This window comes from Ruditapes philippinarum, unplaced genomic scaffold (genome assembly GCF_026571515.1).
Source record: "Ruditapes philippinarum isolate M1 unplaced genomic scaffold, ASM2657151v2 ctg7280_1_1_1_1, whole genome shotgun sequence".
Classification (NCBI taxonomy): domain Eukaryota; kingdom Metazoa; phylum Mollusca; class Bivalvia; order Venerida; family Veneridae; genus Ruditapes; species Ruditapes philippinarum.
In genome coordinates this window covers 67,688-90,057 of record NW_026866366.1, presented here as the reverse complement: position 1 = coordinate 90,057, position 22,370 = coordinate 67,688, and the positions used below count along the sequence as shown (strand labels likewise).

General features: G+C 32.0%; 2 protein-coding genes across 3 annotated transcripts; both read left to right on the top strand.

Moving 5' to 3' along the window:
* Nucleotides 1-11,873: 11,873 nt before the first annotated feature.
* On the top strand, nucleotides 11,874-16,693 carry LOC132732290 (uncharacterized). 2 transcript variants are annotated; one of them, XM_060718683.1, is made up of 4 exons: nucleotides 11,874-12,603; nucleotides 12,708-12,772; nucleotides 12,874-12,966; nucleotides 13,123-16,693. In XM_060718683.1, exon 4 carries the CDS (start codon nucleotides 15,233-15,235, stop codon nucleotides 16,655-16,657), a length of 1,425 nt encoding a protein of 474 aa, XP_060574666.1. In that variant the 5' UTR covers nucleotides 11,874-12,603; nucleotides 12,708-12,772; nucleotides 12,874-12,966; nucleotides 13,123-15,232; the 3' UTR covers nucleotides 16,658-16,693. The 2 variants fall into 2 exon arrangements, with proteins under 2 accessions (XP_060574666.1, XP_060574665.1); XM_060718682.1 differs by having other exon boundaries at nucleotides 11,874-12,772.
* LOC132732286 (uncharacterized) lies at nucleotides 16,681-21,366 on the top strand. Its single transcript, XM_060718679.1, has 2 exons — nucleotides 16,681-19,662; nucleotides 20,875-21,366. Exons 1-2 carry the CDS (start codon nucleotides 16,681-16,683, stop codon nucleotides 21,364-21,366), a joined length of 3,474 nt encoding a protein of 1,157 aa, XP_060574662.1.
* The last annotated feature ends 1,004 nt before the right edge of the window (nucleotides 21,367-22,370 follow it).

Sequence of the window (22,370 nt, the reverse complement as noted above, 5' to 3'; positions counted from 1 at the left end):
GATTGACTAACTTGAGCAATGTCGTACCATAAACGGTTCGTACTATGCAGACGAATTAAGACGTCTGCGTCAAGAAATCGCGCGTAAAAGAAAGGGCAAACTGTCTCAGGGCGTTCTGCTCCTGCACCAGCTCACAACACACATACGCTTGGACGGTATTAATCCAAGTATACATGTTTTACGTATGCGTTTTATTTTTCCGGGACCAACAACTTTGGAGATACTTGTAAATGCTCGGAACCGAACGAAATTTTGAATTAAATTGATTTATAAAGCTTAACATTAGAGATTTATTAACTAAAGAAAAAACATTAAATGACTATAACCAAGACAAAACATTACCCTCAGAAATTCCTAGAATGGTTTCAGATTGACGGTAGAAAAAGATCAGTGGCATCAGAATTGTTTTTCTTTCAAGCACACAAGTTTATGAAAAAATCAGGCACTAAACATTATTCTCTCAAAGAAATATAAAGAGCAGTTATCAATATAAACATCAATAAAACAACATTTTCTCATATTCAGCGCGTGACTATGTTAACACATGGTTTTGGTCCCGTTATAACATGGGCAAAAGAGGGAAAAATAGCCGATTTTATGCTATAATCTGGGAAATAAATGTACAAGAATGCTAGAAACCCGGTAAGCGTGGATATCACCATCTACCTTTTGCTGAAAACAGGACCTTTACTGTGGGTTTGATAAGCTATAAGTCATTGTATCCGACATCTACATTCTTTGAGGAAAAAACATAACAAAACGAAAGAAAGAAAAAAAAACATACGTGACTGGTATGATATAATCGTAGTATACAAAACATTAGAGATTAAAACACTTGCTTTAATGACATATTTACGCTTTTAAGATTTGTCTAGTGCTTCAAGAGGTACTAGTATATCAATTAAGGATTGTTTAATATAAACATAACCATTGGTGAATCATTTACGGTTTTCCAGTAACTACCGTGCTTGACAGCCTACCAAACTGGTATGTAATGGTTGATAGAAAAAATCCCAAAGAACTCCGATCACTCATTCTTATTTCTTGGTTATTTAAAAATTATTCTAAAATTATGACCATAAGCAGTTTATATAAGAAATAACCAAGTTTTTTTTATCTCTTTACTTCTTGCTAAAATACACTGAAAATTCATACTACGCATCAACATATGACCTTATTTTATTTTTCTGGTATTTCTTTAAGTTATTTCATATATTGTTACGCGTTGTTTCTTACTTCTTATATCGTCATGATATTTAGAAGTAGTCGAAATGAATCATACAAGAATAATGTTGGTGGGTATTTCTCCAAATTATTATATACATATACATTTTTATTATAATTATATATTTTTTACATTGTAACAACATACTTTTCTCAATTAAGTATTCTACCCGCCGTGCAGCTGTGTATTGGGGATGAACATTGCATATGTTAATACCAAAAAGATATTGAATTGAATTTGTTGAAGTTGTATAGAACTCATTGTTCAAAATCAAAATGTTTGAAATATTTGAAGCTTACTAGCTGATTCATATAGAGTAGAATGACATATGATTGTACTTGACTGACAGTACTTGACTGACAGTACTTGAAAGTAATTGGTGGTTAAATTATCTAATTCCTGTAAACATGACATGCCATTCATTTTTTTCTTTAATTAATATGAATTAATCTATCTCCACGAACACTCGGAAGAATGATGTGAATTTTAACGATGAATGGAAGATGTTTTCTTCTATAAGAAATAAATAAAGAGACAATTTGCAGCTTTCTTGTAACTGTGTTTTCGGTTGTCCTATTTTTATTGTTTCCCGTGAATTACATGTAATTTCATTATTTGATCATTATTTTTACTGTATTCGTCCAATTCTTATTTGTCATGTTCCTCTTATATTTTTTACATTTGTAAATTTTGCTGGGTTACAATAGAGTTGGAGGCGGTATACCTTAGATCGGTACTATTCAAATTAAATTACATTTGGATTTAAGAAACGAGTTTCTGGGGGATGCAGACATTGGAGGTACTGAAGTTAGAGATTTTGATGCGTTTTGTTAAGATTTTTCGGGACAGGTATGGATTTGGCTATTAGACGTTTACTGCGTTACTCTGCCGATAAAGCTATAGTATTATCAAAGAAGACGTCAAATGGTGGTTAATCACTTCTTGAAAAACTTAGATGGGGTGCTACAGAGCTGTTATTTCAATAGGCGTAAATGTGTATGTCACCAATAGAACAATAGAACGGCAGACCTAATTGTGCAGAAAAGAAACTTTTGGCTAAGAGACATTTGTAAAAAGGACTCTCCTCTTTCAAGAATTCATTATTCAAATGAATTTCAAAACAACACAAATATGCTTATAAGCTCCCATTTAGATATTAATAGATCTTAATAATTAATTTTTACTTCTCTTCAAGAAATATGATGAAGACATTATTAATCCTTCTGGTTTGGTCTTAGATATAGGTATGGACTTTATGATTCTAAATTCAATTATTAAAAACTGCAAAAGACATAGCTATGCGTCAAGGCTCCGGACGATTAAAGTATCACTACCTTAGTGTTTACTAGTAAACATTTACCACCCCAATCTAAACTTAGAGCGTTGCCTGGTGCTTATCAATTAATTTAACAAAATTTCCTGATTTTTTTTTATAAATTTTGGCATTATTATAAAGGGAAGGTGTTTATTGGTGGAATTATTCCTAATTCACTTGGAACCTTAATGCGTTGTGTTGGGTTATTACCTCATCCCTATATACTGATGGAAAATATAAATTCAAGACTGAACACCTACAAAGTATAGGTTCGCATAGCACAATTTTCTACATGGTACTAAACAAGTTGCCTGCTGTGCAAAACATCGAGGGAGATATATGATAAAATAGATCGGGTATTAGTTTTGGGTAATATCATAGAAAAATGGAGATTGTATAAGATTATCTAATTTTATTCAGAATTTCAGGTTTTCTCAGTAAACAGGCATAGATTACAAATTTAACGATCATCTTGACGACTTTGAAAGTCTGTTTTAATAATAGAAGAAGTCCTTTGACACATTATAAAACAACACCTGGTATTAAATTTTCTTTTGATCTTGAGAAGGCTTTACGATACTACTTAAAATATATGGATATCCTTAAAAGATCTAATGGATGCCCTAGACTTAAGGCAGACTTCCTCTTTTCATTCTGGGATTTTTTAAACGATGAAGCCACTTTTAAAGTAAGACTAATGTTCAACTTTTTCTGAGGATCACCAACTGAAAGAACCACAGGAATTCCTCAAGAAAGCATTTTTACTTTCTGTTACACTTAATTTGGCACCTTAAAATAAACATATATTGCTTTAGCGCCTCTTACACTACGGGCTATAGAGTGTTCTCAAGTATGTAGATGATTTTCTTATCCTCCTATCGATATTTCGAAAAGAATATGAGACAATTGAAAGGCAACTTTCAACAAAACTATAAATAAAATCAGAAATATAGTGTGTGGTGAGGCAATGGAAAAATGCGTTAAATCTTTCAAGTCCAAAAAACTCAATGTGTTCCATTTTATTTAGACTTCGACTGCGGGAAACACCATAATGACTCCCTTGAATTTCACATATCTGGTTCTAAAATTCCAAGTTGTTGATGAAGCTAACATTTTAGGAAATAATTGACAACAAACTTCTTTATAGCCAAATATTAAACATTTGAACAAACTAAAATGCCTGAAAGCTTTAAATTTACAAAAAGGTTTTATTCAAGTACAAATTGGGGATCAAATAACGTTCCACATTACTAAAATTATACTGAAGTCTTATGGTTCTTTTGTATATTGGTCTGCAAGAAAATCATATCTTCAAATGCTAGATACCATACATCACCAGGGTTTACGGTTAGCTTTAGGTGCATTTTGCACCTCATCTGTAGAAAGTCTATATGCGGAAGCTGGGGAACCATCGCTTCATCTTCGTCAAAAAAAGCTATCACTTCAATATGCAACTAGAATTTCATCTAATAGCAAAAATCCAGCTGAAAATATTATTTTCAAACCAAGTTATACTGAAAAATTTGTTAACAAATCAAAGGACATTAAACCATTAGGCCTTCGTTTAAAAGATGATTTAGATAAACTAAAAATTAACCCAGACAGTATCCTTCAAAATGGCGATGAGGATGTTCCACCTTGGACTTATAATTCCCCGAAAATAAATGTTAATCTTTCAAATATAAAAAAGTCATCAAATTCACCTGAATATTTCAAAGAGAAGTTTCTAGCAGTTAAGGAAGAACATGAAGGTTTTATACATATTTATACGGACGGTTCAAAAGAAGGTTGCAAAGTAGGTTCGGCTGTGTTTGAAAATAATTTTACATCTACTATGAGGTTACCAGATAATGCATCATTTTTTACTGCTGAAGAAAAAGCTATCGATTTAGCATTGTTATACATAGCACAGCATAACCTAACGATATATTTGTGATATTTTCGGACTCGCTTTTCTGTTTAATATCCATTAAAAATAAAAAATCTGACAATATCTTGGTAAAGAAACTCTCTTTTAACGATTTTCATGATATACTAAAAAGAAAATATGTTAAATTATATTGGATCCCAATGTCATGTAGGTATACGAGGAAATGAAAAAGTAGATGCTTTAGCTAAACAATCATTAAATTTTCAAAAAAAATGACTAATTGTACCTGCTTGTGATTTTAGACCGGCTATAAATAAACTCGTAGCATCTGAATGGAAAGCAAATTGGGACAATGCTGTTTTTAATTAACTTCACGATATAAACCCATCTCTTGATGTGTCACCATCTCTATCTCTGTCAAACCTCCCTGATCAAACAGTTCTTCTTCAATGCCCGAATTGGACACACTAAAAAATTACCCACTCTTATCTCCTCACAAATGACAATGCCCCTTTCTGTGTAGGTTGTAATGAAAATTTTACTGTCAAGACATTTTCTTCTTGAATGTCATGATTTTTCACACGCCCCGTAATAGATTTTATTCTGTAAATTCACTTAAAGAACTCTTTTAATTCAATTCCATCAATAAACATAATTGATTATTTGAAAGAGATAAACTTGTATTCTAGGATCTAATTTGCTCATTTTCTATTGTCAGTTACAAAGTTTTACATAACATTTTAAGCCTATTATAGCATTAGGCACGATATGGGCCAGTTATGTGTTGACGTGCCGTAAAAATCCAAACAAACAAACAAACAAGGAAAGGAACATTTCTGTGAAGTTTGGATAAAATGGCTCAGTGGTTTATGAGGAGATGTGGTTTAAAGTAAAAGTTTACAGATAATAGACAAAAAGTGATCACAAAAGCTCCCCATGTCACTTTGTGATAGGTGAGTTGAAAACACAAACAAGTAGTATTTTCCTCAAAAGACTATAAACTAATGATAAAACAAAGCAAATAGTGTTCTTGAATACTATTTAAACTAATAATAAGACAAATACAATTAGTGTTCTTCATTCTATAAATACTAATAATAAAGACAAAAACAATAATTTATTAGTGTTCTTCAATACTATAAAGCTTATAATGAAACAAAAAAACAAGTAATGTTTCCTCAAACACTATAAAGATATACTTTGCTCAAATTTTGAAAATAGAAAATATTGTTTACAGCTACGTAGTTTTGGTAAATAAAAAATAAAAATGTTTCCACTTCTCATTAAGTAGATATGTTAAGTTTAAAATACTAAACACTATAGGTTGTCACAATATGAATATATTTATAAATAAATAACTGGTTATAACAAAAGAACAAACTGTAAGTGACCTGTAATAGAGAACCCAGCTTCCCCTACAATTTTGATTCAATTTTTTATTCAAATTAGACACATTCAGTGAGAATGTCATAGATTAAAAAAATTTCTGTGATTAATTTTTTTTCATTCAATGCTGAAGCATAGTGTATCTACAAACTTATATTGAAACAGACACAAGTAGTGTTTTTAAAAAAACACACATACAACAATAAAACAAGTAGCTTTTTGCTTTTTCACTCTATTAACTAAAACAAAAAAAAGTTGCTATTTTCATTTTCACACTAATAACCTAATGCTCACTAAAACAATTACAAGAAGTGTGTGTTTGTTTCCATAAGAAACAAGTAGCTTTTTATTAACACTATTGTCACTAAAACAAAAACAAGTCTTATTTTATCAACATTATGAAATTACAAGTCACTTGAAGTTGAACAAGTGTTTTTTCCCATCAAATCTTAAACACCATAAACCTACAAAGTCACTGAAATAACAAATGTCTTTTTTTTATTTAACACTATGTATCTTACAAGTCACTTGAACAAAAACAAGTGGGTGTTTGTTAAGCATTTAAATCCATAGTTACTAGGGACAAATGGTGTTTTCGCAATACTATGATATATCTTAAGTGACTAGAACTAATAAGAGCCACTGCTAGGCAGGGGACCGCGCTTGACTTCTACTTATTGACAAGGGCAAAACACACTGAAGAAAGATATTGCAGTAAAAATACTGCTAAAAAATAATGTGTGGAATCAAATTATAATTTAAAGTTAAATTGGACTTAAATCCAATTGATAATCAGGTTATACTTTACAAAAACATTATGGCCAATTTTTGTAGCACAAGAATTAACCAAAACCTAAAAAGTAAAGTTTTTACAAATTAAATTTTAATGATTTGATGTTTAATGTCTATTAAAGGTTCAAGGTCAAATCAGGATTATAATTTAAAAATGTTGGTTTTATAATGTTGTGTCTTGTCCAAGTAAACAAATATTTGTAAATGAAAAAGAAAAAAAAAACAAAACAAGTAAGCAAAAATTAAATTATCTGACTTCTTAGGTCGTCATTGGTGTGTGATGGTGTTAATTAAATAATGTAAAAATGGTGTAAATAATGGTCCTTTTTCAACGATTTTGAATACAACAAAAAATAGGTAAATGACAACATGACTTTAGCAATAGATTTTTTACTTAAATTAAGTTGCCCTAAAAATGTATTTTGTTGAAAACAATATAAATCCCATAGTCACAACTACTTCTAGTCATCTGTTTCTCTTTTGATGATGATGTTTCCCATTGTGGCTTGGCGTAACGTGTAACTTATTTGTTTTTCTTAACAAAGCTGACAGATTTGCATGTGACAAGTTCCTGTGAAAGTTCTTACTGTTTATTCATGTATGCACACAGAGTGCAGTACTCCGGAAAGAATATTGAGAGTGTTTGCCAAGTTATTGTTGTTATCAGATACGGTCAAATTTGCACGCAAGTATGTGGAACTTGTTGTGGCTAACCTGGCCACATGTCGTGCAAGTGTTATAAGTGAGTTGTTTGTTGTTACATTACTTGTTGATGCAAACATTATAGATGTAAATGTTGTCCAAGCCTTTCAGTTATGGCTGAGAATCTAATAGTTTCTGTAAAGTTTTGCATCAGTTAGTAGTACGCGCTTGCTATAAAAAATTTCTGAATCGTCTGGAAGAAAACTGAAATAGAATTAAAAACATTGTAAAATTAGCAGTATAGTAGAACACAGCACAATGAAATATACATAGTGCTTAATTTAAATAAAAAGCTCTAATGTGTGAATAAAATAAAAGCGATTAATGTTTGATGATAACTAATTGAAATCTCATCTTTGTTCTTTATATATTGTCGATAATTTATAGCATGTTGCAGCTACTGTGTAATAAATGGCACAAAATCATTAATTATCAAAAGTTTTTTGTTGTCGTTTTTATATTAAAGGGCTATCACTCAGCAAAAAGTCATTGAACAGGTAAATTCATTTCATATCAGCAAGTACTTGAGTACCAATCAATCTGAAGATTTACTCAAATTTCATTAGCAGTTCATGAGTAATTTACACAAATTTTCAATATAAAAATCATTAAAAGGCCATGCCATGATTAGCAAGATAAAATATCAAAATGAAAAATGCTAAATGAAAAATTGAAAAATTTAAGTGAAATTGCATCAGACGATTTTTAGGAGTTGTGTGTACATTTTTTTCTTTCAAACAACAAAACTGATGATTGGCGTTTCCCAGTAAATGGGGAAGGGTCCTTAGTGTCTCGTTTTTTGGTAAAAATTGCTATAAAAATCGCTTATTGGGAATCAAGGAGTGCTTTATATGTATATATTTATTTATTTTTAGCAAAATTTAGCTTCTGTCATACAAAGAAGTACAATATCTAATGTCTTTGCATGTATATGTTTTGCTATTTGCTAATATGTTGTTTAAAAAATAACTATTTACCTCTACTGTAGATTTACTTGTAGTTCCTATTAATGGCAGCTTGTTGAAAGTTGTTCCCTTAACATATTTAATTTTAACAATTATGTTTTCTTCATAGTCTTGTTCAGCTGCTTTTTCCCATAAAGCTATTTTGCAGTGCCGCTGTGGTCTTTAATCATTAGATGTTTTAGCTTTAAAGGTATCCCTGTGTGAGAACTTGTTCTTGATTTCATAGGTGAGGACTGTAACAATAAAAAGTCACCAAAGTATATAAAATATGTGAAAAATTTGATAAATGTGAACAGAACATAAAGATGTGAATAAATTATGAATTGAAAATGTAATTTGAATTGTAACATCTTGCATTTATTCATTTTGAAATGGAAAATTGTTATTTGCACACTGAAGTTAAGTTAAAAACTTGATATTCAAATATGCCGAATTATAAATAGAGAATAAATAGAATGTACAAGTTATAAAAAAATACCTGTATTACACGACAGACAATATCTGTTTTTTGATTGAGAGTTTAGAACATGTTCAACTGTTCAAACTGTAACTTCCGTAAATAATGACTTTGTAACCATATTGAATTGGTGTTGTTAAACTAAAATAATCTGCTAAAACCGATAAAAGGAATGATTAACCAACTCCTGCACCACCTTTTATAAACAGATGCAATCTTTCTCTATAGACGGTTTTAATAATGTGTTTCCACATAGTCAAATACATGTCGCCTGAAATTCATCAATTATTGTGGATTCTAAACTATGCATTTCTGGGATAGCCTACACCAATTCTGCAGGCTTTGCACGGAATGGGGAATTAGACATATCTTCACTTTCTATTTTCATTTATATTCACAGCATTTGTGTTTACATGATGTATATGCTGCTGTTATTGATGTTCAAAAGTGCTAAGAATATGGTATTTTCAGAGTATATGAATCATTCTGATTCTCGCTTAATTGATGAAATATAAATGAAAACGTTATCAGCAATATCTAATCATCAAGTAATCCAACTCGATACAGTGCAACAAGCAGCTCAATTTGAATGTACAATTAATCCGGCGATTTTTAAGCATCATATGACTTGTCAAGCAAATGTTCCTTTTCCGACAGAGCTTCTCTAGGATTTGTTAAAGGATGAAGAAGTTGTTGTTCTTGCTTATGTGGAAGCAACAACATCAAGAGTGAGAAATAATAATCATAACTGTTTACCTGACCATATGGTGTTTTTATAACATTTGTTCTTTTCTTTTGCCGAATCCATTTATCAGAATGAATCAATTTAAACGTTTGTAATCCTTTTTGGCTGACAGAATTTCCAGAACACATAACAAAAGAAGATGCAAAATTGTATAATGACATGTTTGCATATGAAGTAGTCTGTCATAATAGTAATCATTAATATTTGTGTGGCAAATGTCAGTGCTATTGTAAGGTAAAACCGACCGTTCACTTAAAGGCTTAAGAATTTTTATGCGTTTAGAAGAAAGTTTACAGTTTATTAATATAATATGTCTTGATTTCTGAATTAATTTTAACTTTGAAATTCTAAAAGCTGCTTCTTGAGCACTCAAACGACGATTTTTCAAAACACAATTTCCAATTTTGAGTAATCTTGAATGAACAGTTCAACCTGATAAGTCAAGTGGTGTAATAACAATAAACAAAATTTAATAGATTGTAGACTAGATCGGATTTATATACCTCGTCATTTTAAAGATTCAATTTTAAATTGTGATATTTTACCTTGTACTTTTTCTGATCATGATTTTGTATTTCTTAAACTTAAATTAAATAAAACTATACCTTTTGGAAAAAAAATAATATTGGAAATTAAAAACCAGTATTTTAGATTATGAAGCTTTTATATTGAATTGGCAAATTAGTTCAAGAACTGAATCATATACTTTAGCGAGGTGGTAAAAATGAAATTATAAATAAAGATTTTTGTATAGGGTATAGTAAAAGTAAAAATAAAGAAACATTTTCAGAAATAAATAAACTAAGATCTCAATATCAAAACACAACTGATTTATTCAAAAAGAAGTGATTTTATCCAAATTTTAAACTGTTAGAAAATAGATATTCAAAAGGTCAAATTATTAGAAGTAAAACACAGTTAATTGATAGCAATGAAAATCCATCTAAATAATTTTGTAATTTCGAACATTAAAAAGGTTCTGATAAAACAATTTTCGAAATAAATGATAATGACGAAATTAAAAGTTCATCATTAGATATTTTAGACTTAGACAGTTTTCGCAATTTTTATAAAAATTTATATACAGAAGAACCTGTTAATTCAGACCTTTCCTCACATTTTTTTTTAATAATTTACCACAAGTCAGTTCATCTGATAATTCATTCCTTAGTAGTCCAATAAATAAATCTAAAATTTTAAATTCCCTTAAACAAATGGATTATACAAAATCTCCTGGTAGTGACAGTCTTTCTTTTTTATTTTACATTAGGTTTTTTTTCCATTTATTTGGCGATGTTTTATTAAAAGTTTTTCAAATTTGTTATGAATCAGGTGAAATGTCTGCTTCCCAAAAGTTGTCTTATAATTATTACGTTGATTTGTAAAGATAAAAATAATTCAAAATTAATGAATAATTATCGTCCTATATCCCTCTTAAATATTCACCGTAAAGTTTTATCTAAAATATTAACGAATAGGTTATCTAATGTCTTACCAAATATTATAGGTATATCTCAGACCTGTTCTATAAAAGATAGATCTATTTTCGATAATATACATTTACTTAGAAATATTTTTGATTCTGTCGAACAAAAAAAAAAACTTAAAAGCGTGTTTTATTAATTTGGATCAGGAAACAGCTTTCGATAGGGTTTCGTGGGAATATTTATTTAATTCTTTACATTCTTTTGGGTTTAACATTAATTTCATTAATTGGATTAAAGTTTTATATAAAGATATTCAGTCTAGTGTAATCATCAATCACCATATATCAGATCCTTTCTCTCTTTCACGTTCTGTTCGTCAAGGTTGTACTCTTTCTACTCTTTTATATGTTTTAAGTTTAGAACCATTTGCTTAAAAAGTTCAAGATAACCCAAAAATAAAAGGTATAATAGTTCCAGGTGGTAAGTTCGAGGTCAAGATTTCATTATATGCAGACGATAATACAACTATACTTACAGATAATTTGTCAATAAAAGACTTTTTTCACGAAGTTAATTTATTTCAGCAAGTTTCAGGGTCAAAAATTAATTATAGGAAATCAAATGGTTTATATTTAGGTAAATGAAAAAATAGGTCTGATCATCCTTTTGGCATATCTTGGGTTCAAAATTGTAAATTATTCGGGTATTTTTTGTGTATAATATAGATTCAGATAAAATTTGGCATGGTATAAAATCTTGTATCATCAAATTGTTTTTCGTTTAAAGGTAAAAGTACAATTCTAAATTCTTTAGCCTTTTAAAAATTTATTTATTATATTACGGCAGATATTATTCCTGAACACTATTTAATTTTGTTTCCTAAAGTAGTATATGGGTCACTTGAACGTCAAGACTGCACACGTGCGGCAGCAAGACTGTACACGTGCGGCGGCCATCTTGTTTATCCATACATAGTAATATATTTGCATATAATGCGAATATTGGTACATGTGCGGCGGTTATTTTATTGAGTTATGTTTTAATATCCCATCGATGCACAGGTCCTAGATAAATTATTTATATGGTATATGTGACATGAAATATACTTTTACCCGGTTTTACGCAAATGACCGTCATTTACGTATAACGGAATAAGCCCACAAACGCAACAGTCATTTGGAGGTTTTAGTTTTAATATACAAATTTAATCTTTTATTAAAGTCGGTATTTGGCCAATCTCTATATTCATATTCCAAGTAATATTGAATTCAAAAATATGTATCGGAGCTAATTCATAAACAACTCAGTTGAAATCAGCTTTAATTAATAAATGACACATTTTATATACCCGTAGGCTGTACCGTGTAACAAGTACATTAAAATCAAATATGAATATTTTACACCTTAAGGCTGAACATTTAAATGATGTTTGCACCATGTTAGCCTTTTTAAACAATACTAAAAGTAATAAATCCTTAATAAATGACCCATTTTATATACCCATAGGCTGTACAACTATTATTTGCTGTTGTAAGCCGTATTTTAAATGTACATTAAAATTAAATATGAATATTTTATGTCTATAACTAAAGATTTAAATGATGTTAACATGATGTAAGCCTCAAATTAAAAATACTATATAAAAGGTTCGACAGAAAAGCACACAAACTACATAAATACAAGGAATATACAAGTTTGTTAAAAAAATGTCTTACTCGGGTAAGTTACTTTATTATTTTAATCATATTGATTTTAAAAAGTGTGAATTAAGAAAATAAACAATTTCCTGTATTTTATTATTATTATTTATATCAATATTTCAGGAAAATGGCTTAACTGTTCCAGAAAAGCGGAAGAAGAGAGAAGAAAAAATGAGGCTCTAAACGAAGTAAGCCTAACGATTTATTTGATTCCGTTTTTACTACATTAATGCAAGAACACGAATAACTGATTATTTACTTTTTATGTTTTAACGTTTTGTTTTTTTAGGTAATTGATCTAACGAATGACGAAACTGTTGATACGAGTCATGAAAATAACAGAAGCGGCTATTTACAAATAAATGCACCAATTACAAAACAGGTAATATTTTAAAGGGCATTTGTTTGATATATTTAAATTATATTTTTAGATATTGAAGTATTTATTTTATAATAGTTTTTTTTTTTTAAATTTGCTAAATTATTGCATTTATAATTTACCACGTTTTGATAAAGGTTTGTATTTTTATTTTTTCAGTTGGTGACCATGTACCAGATCCCATATATTATACATCTAACGAAAGGATCGTGTTTTTTAGATTCATATTTAATGTTTTTTTTTCTCATGTCGACTGGACAGGGACAATTTCTTATCGCAAATTTAAAAGTGTATGTTAAACTACCAAATAATAGACTTTTGTCTATAGCAAAAAGATTAAAAAAAATGCAATTAAAAAATCCTTCGAAACAATACAAAATAAATTACTCATATGTTGATGAAACCAATTTTGAACCAAAATCTTTTACTGCTCATTGTGCTCTTTTATGTTTGTTAAAGGTCTGGCATATAATTAACGTAATTTTTGATCAAAGATCCACGGAATTTAAAACTTTGTTTATAGCTTTAGTTGATGTTGATTCAAGCTGGATCGGTCTCACACAGTTTAATCGTCACACCAAAACAGTACAAATTAACGTAAACTATAAAAAATGTGTATGTATAGAACAATTTATTTTAGTTCTTTTACACGAATTTACGCATATGTTATTAGGCCCCTCAGAAAGGGACCATGATTTGACCTTTTATTCAACTTTTGCTGCTCTTTTGACTATTTTTTTACACCAACAAGACATACATTTTTTGAACAAAAACAATTTAAATTCTTTACAAATAGCAGCCGTGACAAAATGACTGTGTGATGACTTTTCTATAAAAAAAAACAACACTTTTTTGCGCTTGACGCTATAAAAAAAAATGCATATGTTAAATTTAAATTTTATATGTTAGACCTTTAACAAACATAAAAGAGCACAATGATTTTACCTTTTTAATGTGCTACTTTAGACTGTCGCCTGTCAAATTTACACAAGGAAATAGTCTTGAAAATAATGTTATTTGTAGTGGACGAGGGATGATCACAAAAATTACAGAATATTAAAAATAAAACAATAATTACATATATTACTATTATGTGCCGGGTGTGCGTTACCATGTTTTAAATATAGACAAAACTATTCGTGCTATAACATTTGTTTACAGGTAATGATTTTTGATTTAAAATTATTTAATTGACAGTTCGTTTAAGTTTTTGTATTAGGCCGTATCAATTTTACCTACAAATTTTTAATGATAAACGTACTGAACAAGAACTTACTTATAAATACAGTAAAAACTCTGAAAACCGGACCCTCTGAAAACCGGAATCCTTTGAAAACCGGACTTTTGGTCAAGACCGGACAGGGTCCGGTTTTTAGAGTTTTTACTGTATAACGTTTACTTCGTTAATATTTTTGTTTTTATCCTTTTCTTTGAATATATTATATATTTTTTAATTTGTTTGTATTGTATTATGTATATTATGTAAATATTTGGGAAATAAATATGTTTAAACTTAATGTATAATAAATAAACATTGTATAAACGAACTGATTGTTTGTAAAGATATAATAAAATAAAAAAAAAATACTTTTTTGCGTCTATTTTTCGAAACTTCACAAAGGACATTGAACATAGTACCGCTACTGTCATAAAAATTCAATTCGCCATATGTAAACATATTAAAACTGCCATTAAATGTCATCTTAAAATGTAATAAACTTGTCCCAATGTAGTGTGACCTATTTCTAAACGATACTAAATGTCATTATACAAAGACAGTAATCGATATTAAACCCTTTTTCATAGTAAGCGCTATTTTTATCCAATAAAAATGTCATCTTAAATGATATTAAACTCGTTCCGATGTAGTGTGACCTATTTTTAAACGATACTAAATGTCATTTTACAAAGACAGTAATCGATATTAAACTCATTAAACTTATTAGTAAGCGTTATTTTTAGACTACATCTTCCTATAAAAGCCCTATTTATCAAGACCACGTAGCACAACTTACGGTGACAGTATGGTAACAAGAGACCACTAATTTATGAAAGAATAGAGTAACGGTAAGATTTCTTGCGCTACTATTTTATTTGTTATACCTACTTGAAAGCAAATATTTCTTAGATATTTTAGTTCGTAAGATCTTTCGCGCTATTTTGTACTTATATTTTCGCAAGGTATTGAAGGTCATTAATGACATAGAAATAAAAATAAGAGCGAACGAGTTACTTAGCTCATTTTTATTTTAGAATTCTAACAAGAAACATGGAAAACACCTTTGAAGCCGTATTTGAGACTTTGATAAATACTTTTACTGATGAAAGTCAGCTGATGAATTTTGCGGCAACGTGGGGGATACAAGATTCCCCCGGGGTGCGGTTTCGACTATTTCAGTTAAGGAACCCGCAATATGGAGATAACTTTGTGAATGAAGAACTGGAAAGTATACTTGAAAGTTTAGACGGTACATTACAGATCCAAGAAGACACGGAAAATTTAAATATGGAGCGGGAGAATGTAAGAGAGCAAGAGGAGATTGAAGGTGCAGCAAACGCCTTATTATTTGATGAAGAAATGGATAATATGGCAACTGCCTGTGTGGAAGATGGGGAGTGGAGCCCCCAGTCCCCAATAATACAAGAAGGGGGTGGGGATGATCCTCAACCGGGACCGTCTTATAGACCTGACAACCCGAGAGAGCTTAAGTATACGATAAGGAAAAAATCAGAAAGGACATACGCAACAAAAGCAGCAGTGGATCGGACATTTCGAGTGAAAGTGGATGAGCAGCATTATGGCCTCCGGCTACAGGATGTAAGGCGAGGTCTTCACCAAATGTTTGAAGACGTGTTGGAAGAACCCCGTGACAATTTGGCGGGGAACGATCTTGGCCGTGTTGTCATTCATCATCAAGGATTACACGACCCCATTATAGTCCCCCTTCAGCCCTTGGACCAGTTGAACGCCAATAAAATCATGGAAATCATTGAAAAAGTACTCAACAGCAACCAAAACTTATCCATCGATGATAGTTTTTATATCTCTATAGGCACTGTCGAATTACCAAAAGGAGGAGCAAGGCGAAGAATCACCAAATTAAAAGGAAAAAACAATTCATTAAAATTAAAAACGTCTATAGTGACCATTGAAAATAATGACCAACTGTGCATGGCTAGAGCAATTGGTGTTAGTTGGGCGAAATTAAATAGATGTTCGTTAGAAGAATGGAAAGAAATTGCTAAAAACCGTCAAAAGAAGTCCAATTTACAGCTTATACTAGAACATCAGCAAGTGCCAGAGAGTTATTATAAACATTTAGTGAATAAAAAGAGAGATGAACAAAAACAGTTGGCGGTAGCCATTAATCAACTAGCCGGAGTACCTTTAGATCGTCCCGCCAGTTTAGATGATGTGGAGGCGTTTGATAAAGTGTTGGGAGTGCGCGTAATGGTCGTTAGCGCCAGACTAGGTAACAAGTTTATTACCAGCCCTAGTAAAGACAAACGTCCATGTATTTACCTGTACCTCGTGGACGACGACCACTTTCACGCCATTACCAATATTACTGGTTTTTTAGCGCAATATATTTCTGCGACCAATGTCTCAAACACTACAACAACAGAGAAAATCATCAGTGTGAAACCTCCTGTATCGTGTGTAAAACGGATAATTGCCCCGAAACAGACATAACAGTCAAGTGCCCAAACTGTAACATGATCTGCAGATCAGACAAATGTTTGAAACAACATAAAACGGTACCAGTATATAAAAAAGGAAAATGTAAAGGAAAACCTAGCGGACTATCACAGTGTCAAAAATATTGGAAATGCCCTACCTGTTATAAAGTATTAAGAACCGATAGAAGGAAAAAAGAAGATCATCAGTGCGGAGAATACCTATGTACGTCATGCGAACAATATGTAATGGAAGGACATTTATGTTATTTAAGAGCAACACCAGCCAAGGAACATTATAATTCTAAATTCATTTTTTTTTATTTTGAATGTTGCCAAGACGAATTGTTAGAGTGTGAAAATGGATACGTACCAAATAGACAAAGCAATTGTAAAGACTGTCAATCACAAGAGTTATGTAACTCTTGCTCTAAATGTCAACACTGTAAATCATCTTGGTGCGGTAAAGCCACTCATCGTCCCAATTTTGTAGTAGCACATACTGTGTGTCCAAAATGTATCGATGAACCCTTGACCCCCGAATCTTTATGTAAAAAATGCGGTACACGGTGCGACGAATGTGACAACTCTGATTTACACGACAATGAAGACCCTGGACCGTGTCCTGGGAAATGTGGATTCAGAGAAGTCACGTTCGAAGGGGACAATACCGCCGAAAAATTTGGTGAATGGGTGTTTTCCCCTCAGCACGAATATTTCAAAGTGTTTGCTCATAATATGAAAGGTTACGACGGCTATTTTCTTTTAGAGTATTTAATAGACCAATCCTTAAGACCAGACAAGATGATTTACAGTGGCTCCAAAATTATGTATATGGCAATAGAGTCAGATTTACATATCAAAGTGATTGACAGTCTCAACTTTTTACCTATGAAATTATCAGCCCTCCCTAAAGCTTTTGGATTGACTCAATTAAAGAAAGGTTGGTTTCCCCATTACTTTAACACTAGCGATAATCAAACTTATGTAGGCCCGTACCCAGATGCTCAGAAATATGGTCATAATTTTATGAGTGAGAAAGAGAGAGCCGAATTGCTAGTGTGGTTGAATGAGAGAAAAGACGACGTGTTCGATTTTAGAAAAGAAATGTTAGATTATTGTAGGAGTGACGTACAAATTTTAAGACAAGCGTGTTTGAAATTTAGAGAGTTGTTAATGAGCGCTACGGGTGAAAGAATAGAGGTGGTAAATGAAAAAGGAAAGAAAGAACAAAAGTGGGTGGGGGCCGTGGATCCATTCGATTCCGTGACAATAGCTTCAGTCTGTATGAATGTTTTTAGAACTAAATTTTTAGAAGAAGAATGGAAAGTTAAATTTGAAGGTAATGATAATTGGATACCTTCAAAATTAATAGACGGAAAGCTTTATGTATTGCGCGGAAACGAATGGATTCTACAAACCAAACTCACGGGTGTGAAAGTCAGCGAGACAGAGTTTGTAAGGACACCAATAGCGAAAATTCCTCCGACTGGTTATAATGATCAATATAGTGAAGCGTCCATACAATGGTTAGAATATATGGCGTGTACAAAAAACGTCAAAATACAACACGCTTTAAATAAGGGAGAAAAATCCCTACCCGGAACACGTTACAAATTAGACGGTTACTGCGAGGAAACAAACACTGCATATGAGTTTAACGGATGTGTGTTTCATGGCTGTTTAGTCTGTTTCCCAGATAACCGAGAAGAAACGCGCCATCCACTTACCAAACAATCGTTCAATGAACTGTACGCGTTAACGATGAAAAAGAAAGCTTACATCGAACAGCTAGGTATGAAATACGTTTGCATTTGGGAACACGAATTCAAAAAACAAAAAAGTCAAAATCCTGAACTGAAACAATTTGTCGAAAGTTTAGATCTAATTGATAGGTTAGACCCGAGGGAAAGTTTTTTCGGGGGTCGCACCAATGCCAGTCAACTCTATTACAAAACGAAAGAACGGGAACAAATCAGGTACGTGGATTTCACGAGCTTGTATCCGTGGGTGAATAAGTATTGTCAGTATCCCGAAGGACATCCAACCGTCATAACCAAAGATTTTAAAGACATGAAGGATTATTTCGGTATAGCTAAGGTTAAAATATTACCACCTAGGGGATTATACCATCCCGTGTTACCATATAAGTCAAATAATAAGTTAAAATTTCCGCTATGTAGAACCTGTGCCGATACTGAAAATCCGCACGCATGCGCATGTTCAGAACAAGAAAGAGAGTTGACTGGTACGTGGTGTAGTCCCGAGATTCAAAAAGCCATTAAATTAGGTTATCAAATTAAAAAGATATACGAAGTATACCACTGGGAAAAATCGACGCAATATGACCCAAAAACGGGATCAGGGGGACTGTTTGCCAATTACATAAACACATTTTTAAAATTCAAACAAGAAGCTAGCGGCTTTCCTGACTGGATAAATAATGAACAAGATAGGACAGATTACGTGTCTCAGTACTTACAAAAAGAGGGAGTTTTATTGTGTCGGGCAAACATCTCGAAGAACCCGGGTTTGAGAGCTCTGGCTAAATTATGCCTCAACAGTTTTTGGGGCAAGTTTGGTCAGAGACTAAATATGCGCCAGACAGAGTTCTTTCACGAAGTACAGGCCAACCTTTTCTTTCAGTTGTTTGCCGATCCAACAAAAGAACCTCTAAATTTTCACATACTTACCAATGATATGATACAAATAGAATGGCAATATAAACAAGACTGTCAACCCGAAGATAATAAAACGAACATTTACTTAGCTACGTTTACAACATGCTGGGCAAGACTTAAACTCTACAGTGTGCTCGAAAAGCTCGATAAACGAGTGCTGTATTACGATACGGACAGCGTCATTTATGTGAGTCGACCCGGACAGTACGATCCACCATTAGGAGATTACTTGGGTGAACTTACGGATGAGCTAAGTGGAGGGGAGCACATTGTAGAATTTGTGTCTGGAGGTCCTAAAAATTATGCCTATAGAACCAACAAAAACAACGAAACTTGTAAAGTTAGGGGTTTCACATTAAATTATTCAAACAGTCAACTTATCAATTTTGAAAGTGTGAAAGATATAGTAACAGAACCACAAAAAAATTCAAATATCGTAATAACAAACCCAAGTAAAATTTGTAGAGATAAAAGAAAAAGAAAATTGTACAATAGGGAAGAAAAGAAAAGTTATCAAATGGTGTATACCAAGCGTAGAAAACTGGACAATTATGATACAGTACCTTATGGATATTAGAAGAAATTATTTTTATTGTAAATATTTGTTTTTTTATTGTTTCGTTTTTTGTCGCACGCGTTATTAAAGTGTAATTGTTATTTCAATTTTTGTCACTACTGATTAAAAAAGTGTTACGTATATTTCAAAAAGTGTCACTGCTGATTCAAAAAGTGTTACGCATTTTTCGTTTTTTGCCCGTTTACATGTATTTTTCCATAGGGTATGTTTTAAAAAGTGTCACTGCTGTGTCAAAAAGTGTCACTGCTAATTCAAAAAGTGTTACTGCTGTGTCAAAAAGTGTCACTGCTAATTCAAAAAGTGTTACTGCTGTGTCAAAAAGTGTCACTGCTAATTTAAAAAGTGTCACTGCTGTGTGTCATTACTGTTTCAAAAAGTGTAACTACTTTTTTTTTAATATGTGTCACGTATGTGTCTGTTTTGTTTTTGTTTTTGTTTTTTTATCACATTAAAAAAAATGTATATAAATTATTGAATAAAAGTATGTAAGAATATACAGTCATGCTTATTTCATTCTATATATCGTAAGAATATGAACGAAGACAACTCCGAAGTACCCGAAAGGGACGCCTTTATTCAATTTTCAAAAGCGAATGAAGAAATAGACTCTAACGCTGAAAAATGGCATTTATTAGGACAACGAGTACCAAAGGCTGAAATTGTTTACTTTTGCCAAATGATCATTGTCTACATTATAATTATCGTCTCAATTATAAATTTATCCCTTCAAAACGGTTCGTCAGAACTTTGGATAAGTTTACTGAGCAGTTGCATAGGATACGCATTACCTAGCCCTAAGCTAAAGAAATAATAATGAAGTCATCTTTACCTTTCGAACCATGCTCCAGTATGTGTATAAGTGGACAAACAGGAAGCGGGAAAACGCAATGGGTGTACAAGTTTTTGCAAAATGTTAGAGATATGTATTCTAAAGATCCGCCATCACACATCTTATATTGTTATGGTATTTATCAGGATTTATTTGATGAAATGGAACGGTGCATTCCAAATTTCTACAGTAAACAAGGACTGCCTTCAGCGGAAGAAATAGATGACTTTACCAAAGACAAAAGACATAAAGTGATTATTATCGATGATCTTATGCACGAAGTGATGAAAAACAAAGATATGGAGCTACTTTTTACACAAGGCTGCCACCACAAGAAAGTGTCTGTCATACTTATCACGCAAAACTTGTATCCAGGAGGTAAACATGCAAGAACAATTGCCCTAAATACGTGGTATATGGTACTGATGAAAAATTTAAGAAATGTTTCTCAGGTGGGAATATTGGGACGTCAGCTCTACCCCGGTAAAACGAAAGGATTTGTAAAAGCCTATGAAGACGCCTTAAGTACAAAACACGGTTATTTTTTGGTAGACATGAGTCCACATGCTGAAGATAAATACCGTCTAAGAACGCATATTTTTCCCGGCGAGGAACCCCTAGTTTATAAACTGACGTAAGAAGCAGTGTAAAACTTGTAAGAGTAACCATGGTTGAACTCATCCAACAGCAACGTCATTTTTTACATCTCATTAAAAGTACTACAACCGCGCAAAGAAAGGCATTGTTAAGTACAATTACTAAACAGCAGTTGAAAGCTCTTTCTCAAATTGCCTATAATATTCTGCGCTTTAAAATACGCCTTACACCTTCGGAGAAAGCTCAACTTAAACGTCAAAGACGCATTATTCATCTACTTGGAAACAGATCAATCGGTTTTAAACAAAAAAGGGAAGCCATTCAACATAAGCCTCGAGTGATCTACACCCTGGTGAAAATTACTTTCGCGTATTTGGAACCGGTATTGGCATAATGGAAAAGTTTATTTTGGTACCATACGAAAAATATCAACGCATGATGCAACCGAAAACCAAAGAGTTCGAAAAAGTAACGGAAGATGGGCCTACCAAAGTGTCATTGCCACCCCCGGGAGAACGGAAGAAATCAACTAAAAAGGCGGGAAAATCTCAAACGAATAAAATAGACTGGATATCATTTTAAAACAAAAACGATGTTCTTTTTCATATATTTTTATTGCTATATACAAAATAAATGAATACAAAAAAAATAAAATTTCAGAGTTTGTGTTTATTTACAACATTTTTAACATATATATCATTCCATTGTCTATTATACACATTAAAAGGTTTGACAATGTCTTTTATAGTCCTTCCTGTACATTTAGTTATGATATAATATACACAATACAGTCCGCAGGTATCTGATTTAGTGTCCTGAATAGGATCACACACCATCCAAAACTTGTTCGTTAATACGGTTTCAAAGCCCACATTGTAGTCGTTTGGTTTTTTTCCGAGAGAATCAAAAAACTCGTACGGTCCTTGTTTCGGAAAATAAAAGGTAACCCAATGTTTCCCTGGTCCATCACTCGTGTCTGTATTGGCGATAACGAATTTTCCTTTTTGTTTACGGATTTGATTAGCAGCGCACACCTGGACCGGGT